Source organism: Sardina pilchardus, chromosome 23 (assembly GCF_963854185.1).
Source record: "Sardina pilchardus chromosome 23, fSarPil1.1, whole genome shotgun sequence".
Taxonomy (NCBI): Eukaryota; Metazoa; Chordata; class Actinopteri; order Clupeiformes; family Clupeidae; genus Sardina; species Sardina pilchardus.
Window position 1 is genome coordinate 25,088,555 of NC_085016.1, and position 8,948 is coordinate 25,097,502.

At 45.8% G+C, this 8,948-nt stretch overlaps 1 protein-coding gene across 10 annotated transcripts in view; it reads left to right on the forward strand.

Annotated features, from left to right (window-relative positions):
* Nucleotides 1-4,807, forward strand: part of LOC134070766 (R3H domain-containing protein 1) — a 55,242-nt gene extending 50,435 nt beyond the window's left edge. For 7 of the 10 annotated variants that reach the window (XM_062527186.1, XM_062527187.1, XM_062527185.1 and 4 more), the window contains 5 exons: nt 986-1,158; nt 2,748-2,895; nt 3,119-3,228; nt 3,437-3,511; nt 3,954-4,807. In XM_062527186.1, the coding sequence (XP_062383170.1) occupies nt 986-1,158; nt 2,748-2,895; nt 3,119-3,228; nt 3,437-3,511; nt 3,954-3,956 (509 nt within the window). In that variant the 3' untranslated portion in view covers nt 3,957-4,807. The remainder of the gene's footprint in view (nt 1-985; nt 1,159-2,747; nt 2,896-3,118; nt 3,229-3,436; nt 3,512-3,953) is intronic. The other 3 variants (XM_062527193.1, XM_062527194.1, XM_062527195.1) reach the window with 1 other exon arrangement.
* Nucleotides 4,808-8,948: the final 4,141 nt, after the last annotated feature.

Sequence of the window (8,948 nt, forward strand, 5' to 3'; positions counted from 1 at the left end):
TGAGTGGGTCTGGAGGTCGTGCCAAGGTCGTCGCCTCGCTCAGCCCGTCGCACAACGCACATGATTTGCCGTTCGTTTGCCGCAGGGAAGAAATCACCCAATTAAGTTTTAATGTCTCCGTGCCCTTGCTCTTTGCGGCGGCTGCTGAATAATTCATGAGTCAACAGCACTTTTTTTTTTCTTTTTTTTTTTTTTTCCTGGGCAAATATCGCATTTAATCACACGTGGTGTATCCCGCCCGTTGATTGTTTTCGGAGAGCGCATAGGTTAATGATATGCTTAATTAGGAGGGCCGGGGGAACGATCGGAGACAAAGAGAAGCGACGACGAGTGGTGTTGTCTTCCCCCCTCCGAGGGTTTCATATCCCAGTGGAATGAGTGCGCACAGGAAATACAAGTGTCCACGGAATGCAGGGCCTGCTTAGCCATTCTAGTGGCAATTTACATTCCAACACTGCGCCGCCATTTAGATGCAAATGCCCACTTTCTGCACAGTTGAGACATTTGTGGCCATTATTGCACACAGCAGCGAACGCATCCCAGTCAGAACAAGGGATTATGGCTAGGCTTTGGCTTTGTGTGTTCAACACTACAGCGTCTGGTGATGATGACGCCAGTGTGAAGGGCTTTAGGACCCTGCGAGAGAACTACTGTGTGCTCTGATGATGATCAGCCATTTCAGCTGTGTAATTGTCACTTCCTGTCACGCTATGCGTTAACTGAATCACTGAATTACTGATTCGTCTTCAATGTCATGACCTTTTGAGTCTATAAGATGTTAACCAAAGTACTTTATAAATATACCTGACTTGACTTGACCTAACTGAGTGTGACTGAATATAATTTAAACTGTAAAATAGAAGGCCTCGACTGTTTGTATTAGATGTGGAGTTATCCTGTGGTACTCCCCACTCTACTCTTCTATCTCTCTTTTACTAAGTGTGTGTGTGTGTGTGTATGTGTGTGTGTGTGTGTGTGTGCGCAGGTGTGCACGCGCCCCCAGGGAGCGGAGGCGTGGTGATGATGCAGCTGACGGTCCCCCAGTCGCACCAGCCGCGAGCCCTCTCCCCTCAGCAGTGGAAGCACAACAAGTACTACAGCCTGGACCACCAGCGCAGCCTCAAGCTCCCCGACAACACGCCGCTCGACACCTCACAGGTACGCTGGCCGTGCGTGTGTGTGTGTGCGTGTGTGTGTGTGTGTGTGTGCGCACTGCCTCAAGCTCCCTGACAACGCGCCACTCAACACCACAGATACGTTGGGTTTGTGTGTGCAGTCTCAAGTTCCCTGACAATACGCCGCTCGACACCTCACATATAGGCTGGGTTTGTGTGTGTGTGTGTGTGTGTGTGTGTGTGTGTGTGCGTGTGCGCAGTCTCAAGTTTCCTGACCACACGCCTCTTGATTGCGTGTGTGTGTGTGGATACCTTACGGGTACATAGACAGAGTGCGAGCTAATTCAATTGTGTATGTTAATGAGACTTAATGTGTGTGTGTGAGTGTGCGCGAGAGAGAGCATAAGAGAATTCAGCTTTATGTTAATTAGATGTAATGAACGAGCAAGAGAGAGAGAGAAAGAGTGTGTGTGTGTGTATATGTGTGTATATGTGTGTGTGTGTGTGTGTGTGTGAATATATTCCTCTGCCATTTGTTCTTCTCATTACTCATCTCTGAACATGGTCTCGTTGCGGTGATATCTTAATAATGGATCTTAATTGGTGAGGTCAGGAGTCGGGCACACACACTGACCGCTTAGGGCAGCTGCTCAGTAGCAACCTGTCAATTTACATCTCATATCAAAGCTATTATATCAAGGATAATATACAAAAAAGAATAAGTGGGCAATATTAAATATCTGCAAGACTGCAATACACATAAGTCACTTTCAGTTTTCAAAAGCCTTATAATTTTCCATAAGATCCATTTATATGATGAAGAGTTTCATCTGAAGAAAACATTTTAATATGAACATTTTCCTTATATAAGGCATCCCTATGTGTACACACACACACACACACACACACACACACACACACACACACACGGGCGGTGACTTTAATGGCTCCTTGTGGTCTTTTTCCCAGCCTGAATCCCAAGTCGTTTAGACACACTGATCAAGGTCCAGAAGCATTAGCACATAGGTGTGAAGTGCAGTTTAGTGAACTCTGTGTGTGTGTGTGTGTGTGAGAGAGAGAGAGTGAGAATGACCCCGTTAGGAGGAGAAGGAAACTCTTCAAAAGAACAGGAACTGAATGGTCCTGTACAGATTCTATTAAACCTTTATTTCACCGGAAGGTTCTCTGCAGGGGGATAAAAATATGTTTTTTTTTATTTAGAGATGGTGTGAATGGACTTTTTGCACAAAAGACAGAGAAGGAAAATAACAGATGGACAGAAACGCGTGTCGGAAGGTGTGAATAGTAGGGTGAATAAAAGAGAAGCCTCCACAGGAGAATAAACTACTCTCACAGTGGTGGAGTAAAATAATAATGGCAGGCAGTCAGCGTAGTGAAATCACTCGTAGTGAATGGGCTGTCCTTGTGCCATGCTATAACAGGATGTGGACAAATGAATGTGTTTGGCATTGTTGTGGCACGACCTTGAGCATTTTCTCTGTGTGTGTGTGTGTGTGTGTCTGTCTGTGAATGTCTGTGTGTGTGTCTGTGTGTGCGTGTTTTTCTGTGTGTGTGCGTGGGCGCCTGTGTTTCTGTGTGTGTGTGTGTGTCCTTGTGTTCCCTCCTCCGCAGGGCAGTCCCCAGCTGGGCAGTCCCTCCAGCTCCCCGGCGCCCCCCTCCCCCACCCCGGCCCACCTGGCCAACATGAAGAACGTCCGTCCCGGCCTCGCCCCCCTGCCCATCATGCCTCACTTCTCACGACCCTTCGTCCCTGGCCAAGGTGAGCTAGAAACACACACGTGTGTGTGTGTGTGTGTGTGTGTGGAGAGAGGGAGGGTTGGGATGAGGAGTGTATGAACCAGATTCTCTCAACCGTGTCGGGGAAACAGTCCTGTGTTCTCTCCTTTTGCCCTTGAGTGTGTGTAGGTGTGTAAGTGTGTAGTGTAGTGCGTGTGTGTGTCTGTTTAATCTAAAGTCTATGTGTTGTGTGGCGCCCCCTGCAGGTGATACACGGTACCCTCTCCTTGGGCAGCCCCTACAGTATAACCCCCCCATACGGCCCCCGCTGCTCCACGGATCACACATGGTCCCCAACCACCATCACCCCCACCAGGTAACTCACACTCTCTCTCTTACACACACACACACACAGATATCAAGATGCGTGCACACACACACACGCACACAAACACACGTGTAAAGATACATGCACGCACTCATAGATATCAAGATGCTCACACACACACACAAACGGAAAGATGCATGCATACACACACACACCGTTTGCTCTGCTGACCCCTGTCCCTCTCCTGGTCCCCCAGGGCCCTATGGGTATCCGGCATGGCGGAGGACGAGGCAGGAAGCCGACGCGGAAGGCTCTCTCCACTGATCTCAGCGTAAGTGCCCCCCCCCCCATCGCCCCCTTTTCACACACACACACCCCTCCCCCTCCACACACACACCTCCTTCGCAGTAGAGAGCAGAAGAGAGTGTGTGTCTTGCCCAGTCTCGCACTAGCAGCTACGGCTAACGCTGCCCTGTTGCAACCCAGCCACAGGGCTTTCACACTTTTCAAAAGTCTTCATTTGTTTTGATTGATGTAGTAAACACCAGTTGTGATTGTCATCAGTGCAAGTTAATTAGGGAAGTTGCCATTATGAAAACAAAACGGGACAATTATTCGTAATTCGAATGTCTGAAAATGTTGCTAATGAGGGAGTTCTTCAACAATATCCTAATTACTTAATTATTTTCTCTCTGTTTTTCTTTGTGTGTGTCTCGCTGGTGTTTGGTGTGTCGTGTGTGTGTGTGTGTGTGTGTGTCGTCCCTGATGTCCAGTGAGCGGGCGTGTTCTGGAGGTGACGGCCTTGCTGGATGGGCGGAGCCGTGTGGCGAGGTGGACTTCCTGCTTCCTGCTGGGCGAACTGACTCGAGCCGCCGCCACCCTTTGCCCCAGCCCCTCCCCCCAGCCCGTACCTGCCCTCACCTGCCCCTCCCTCCTCCCCCTTAGCCCCGCCCAGTGGACCCCGCGCACGTCGGGACCTCGAGCGGCCATCAACCCACCACCCCTCCTTCCTCCGCGGACACCCCCGACGGGGTCCTGCTCTCGGCCGCAGGCCCTCACCACCACGCTGTTATGTTCTTGTTGGCGAGGCGCCGCTCCACCATCCTCCCCACACACGCGCTCGCGCGGCCTCCCAGAATGCCCTGCTCAAGCACAACAGCTCGTCGTCGCCCCCTCATCATCGCCAGCTGCCCGCACGCCCTCCCGCCCGCCAGCAGGCCACGAACTAGCAGGAGAGGCGTCAACACCGAACACACACATACACACACGCCCTGCAGCGACCCGGCTCCCACTGAGGATCGGTTGGGAGGGGGGGGGGGAGGGATAAACTGAAAAATATATACACACACACACACACACACACTCTCACACACTCATAAATCCCCCACCCTCACATCGTAACACCCCCTCTCTCTTGACACCACCATGGCCTTGGCCTCAGTTGACACCCACACACAGATACACACACACACACATCTCATCTTGTACCCACTGTTGGCCTCACACACACACACACACACAAACACACGCACGCACACACACACACACACACAGCACGCATACACAATGGGATTTTCACCCAAGTTATAAGGGACTATTTTTTCGGGGAGGGTTGGGGGGGGGGGGCGGGATGTGTTGTATTTGTAATGTTCTCTAAAGAAAAGGCTGGGGGAGAAAGATCTGCCATCAGACAAGGTAATATTTATACACACAAATACACCGAAGAACACACAATGAAGTGACAAAATATTATCCCGTCTGTTTTTGTTTCTTCTTTTTCCTCATTTTTAAAAGATTTGACCCGGACCCATCACCACAACAACAACAACAACAACAACAAAAACGGGCAGCCGCATGTAGTTTCTTTTCCTTGATATTATGATTATTTTTATTTTTGTTTTGTATGTGGAATCTCCGTGCCAGACCCAAAAAGACTTTCTCAGCTGCTCTGCCGTGCAACCCCCCTCCCTCTCTAGTCTCAGCTCTCATCTCCGCACTCCTCCCTTTAGATTAGAATTTTTCGTTCTCTTCCTCCTCTTTTACTGTTTTTTTTTCTTCTTCTTAAATTCACATTATTATTCCTCTTTCCTGTATCGAAGGGGGCCGCCGCATCGGCTTGCTTCCCTCACACAGGCACGGGTCTCTCTCTCCACACACACACACACACACACACACACACACACACACACACACACACACACACACAGCGGTGCGTGAAATAACCATCAACTTGCCATGAGAACATCTCGCGCAGCAGAATCAATCACTATTAAAAAGTTTTGTTCTTTATTTTGCGTGCCTTCTAAAACCACATCTCTGCAGATCTATCCTGACAACGTGGAACACACGCGTTGCCACTCGGTAAGAGGAGGGGGGAAATAACAGCCAGACTCCATAAATAGTAAATAATTTATTATAGTATCTGAATAATTCAGTCACTCTCTCTTCACGGTGAATGTCATGCTGGTAACAGGCACAAATGGGAGTGTGAATATGACTTCTTGGTTTCAGCATTTTTTTCTGTTTTGATATTTTTAACCTAATTTAAAATCATATTTTCTTTTTTCGTTTTGTTTTTTTTTTGCATTTTTCTGCAGTCTTTAAGCGTTGTGCCCCAAACTCTCCCACCTGTTCCCTTCTCTGCTCCTCTCGCGCACGGCCAAGACTTGCGTTTAAAAGGGTTCCTTCACCTTCCCCACATTTTTATAAGGAAAAGAATCATCCCATTTTCAAGGTTCACTGGAAAAAAAAAACTGTTTGCACATTTACGCAATCCCACCTCCCTCCCCTTGTTTTCTTTTATGTTTGTTGAAGATGCGTGGACTCTGAAAGGCTGTAAAATGTTTGCTGGTGCAAGTTGTTTTTATTTCAGTTTGAAACCAATAAATGTTTACACCAAAACAGATTCTCGTTTTAATGTGATGGGTAGTTTTATTACTAAAGTTTTCCACACTGACGTGGAACACTGATGGAAGCAGGCCACCGAAGTTCCTAAAAAGGGTAGACCTATGATGAAATGGCGAGCATTTTTCTTTTTAAAGTATTATTATTATTTGACAATCACATCATTTACATAAATTAAGATGGGGGGGGGGGAACAATACTGAAAATAACAAAAGTGTTTTTGATGGATGAAATAGTGGATTAGATCTCATCTCATATTTAGTATTGTATTTATTTATGAGACCGCTGATGAGCAGGTTGTTTCTTGTTTTAAGACCCCAATGTTGCAGCCTTAAAGTAGGTGCCTTAAAGTCGACGGTGGCGGCACTACCTGGAGGACAACGTTGGGGGCTTAAAACACCAGCGAGCAGTCAGGTTGCTGTCTGCTTCCTCTGCAGTCTTTTTCCTAAGTTAGTTTATTTATTATTTGTCCCCTTGGGGAAATTCTTCTTCACATTTTCCAACGCTTTTCATCATACCCAGGCACTGTGTAGTGGGTAGACATAAGGGTTGGCACATATAGATTCATACACTACAGATGTTTGACAGATTTACATATAACATTGTGGGTACATGGGAAAAGATACATTATTGCACTGCATACTTTGAGCCGTTGAGTATAGGCTCTGTGAAAGGTAGGTGTAGACTGCCCTCTGGTGGTCATTGCATTGTAGTGACGACATTTTTCCCTGGAGTTATGAAGCTGTGTCCTCTCCTGAAAATCTTCTGGCGTATACCTATGAGCTAATATAATATCTGATGGCCTAGTTTCAGAACTAACTCAAGAAGTCTCCAGTCAAGCTGTTTTGGTCCACTTCTATACAAATAATTTGTGCTGTTAAAGTAGGCTACATAATTTAACCAGCCTCCGCGTAGCCCAAACTGTTAGCACAATGTGCAATAATGATCAACTAATATTGTATACAAATATTTATGTGGTGAGAAAAACTAGGCAACTGTGAACTGTTGTCTAGTCAGTGACCATTTTACTCTTAAATGGAGGGTATTTGCAAGGAAAATATGGAGCAGTGACATGGGAAGTGGGCGAGAGAAGTGATTTAGAAGGCCATGGTAGGAGTGTATTGTCCTTTAGAAAACGTAGGCACGACACAGGCTACATGAGATCATGTGAAAAATTAGCCCGATACAGTACATCAATGTAGGCCTACATCAATCTTCTGATATTCAAAGAGCGAAACTTCCCCCAACACCCACACACACTGCCCCTTACCAGCATCTTTATGCCACATACATACAACACACTGCCCCCCCCCCCCCACACACACACACACAAATGCATACTTCCGCTACACACACACTGCCCCTTACCCCTTTACCCCAGGAAAGATGTGAATACTGTCGCCATTAGCCATTTTAGGGAATTTACCTGCATCCTTTTGAAGAATAGCCACCTTGGGGCAATTGCTCTGTCGCTAGTTTTGGAGTTTAACGTGATTTTAAACTTGGCGGTGTCGCAAGAAGTCATGTGACGACTTACTGTACGCTCCATTGTTGTGTCATGTGGTTTAACCTGCTGCTGCGTTTTACCTTCATCTCAATTGCTGTGTCTTCAAGGAAATGAATCACCCACTAGAGCTCTAGTAACACCAAACGTGTAGAGAACGTTAGATTTGGTTCTAAAGGTAGGTTAGAACCAAACCAAGAGCTAACATTAAGATAACGTTCCCTCTATGCAGAAACCTAACAAAGCCTAACATTCCCCTAACGTTTCGGGAATCACAAAACGACAACATTCTTTTGTGGTTGCACTGTAGCCTACCTCCACACAAACGTTCACGTTTGGTTGTTTTGTGTGAATGCTTTACGTTTTTGTAGTGCTATAAGCTGAAAGTTCACTCAAAGATGATTGGCCTTATACAACTAATATGAACAGCAAAAGAAAATACAGGCCTATTTATTTAAACCTCGGGGACTTTACATATCCAAAAAAATTAACAAAGCAGACCTTCTGCTAGGTTCCTCTGGGTTACCTTAGCCAAGTCTGCCACTCAAGTGTAGGCTACTTGGAATACTCAGCTGAAGGGTTTTTATTTATTTATTTTTTTAACTTTAGGACACAGGACACCAGTCTAGCTAACCTAACATGACTTACACTACCTGGCACTTCTCTATTCACCATGTCTGTGGTTACATGCATCCCTTTGTATTAGTTAACTCTGTTGGGTTCAAGTTTTTTCATGTCACATATGATGCAGTGAAATGGCATTTAGAAAGAATGTTAGATCGACAGAAAACTGGGTAAAACTGCAGTATGTGTAGGTAGGTATTCACAAGTTAGTGTGTGTACTATTCACATGTAGGTTTCACAAGTTCTCCTGTTGAGGATGCGGATAGCTTGAGGAAAGGATCTCCTCCGCAATCTTATGTTTCAGTCATGTGGAAACAGATTTCTGCACATTCATCCTCTTCATCCTCATCCTTCTTTCATATACAAGGTAGCATTTGAGTATAGCACTGCTCGTTGAATGTTATCCCTCAGTATGAGTTGGCAACATGATGTTTCACAGATAACTAATGAACAACTCTTCTGAATTCAACACTTTAAACTTGTTTGAAAAAAACTGTTTTTCAAGTCCCCACTGACAATAAAGTAGTTGCTTGCCAATCAGTTCCATGCCTTTGTTTATGTGCATAACAATCAAGACTAGTTAAAAGAATAAATACAACATGTATTATGGCAACATATTTATTACTTATGGAATTTGAACATACAAGCACAACAACAGATTGAGAACCCTTTAAATGTATATAAATAAAAAGTCACAACTTTAAGCATTGTGCTGTTCAAGTCAATGTGTGAACAC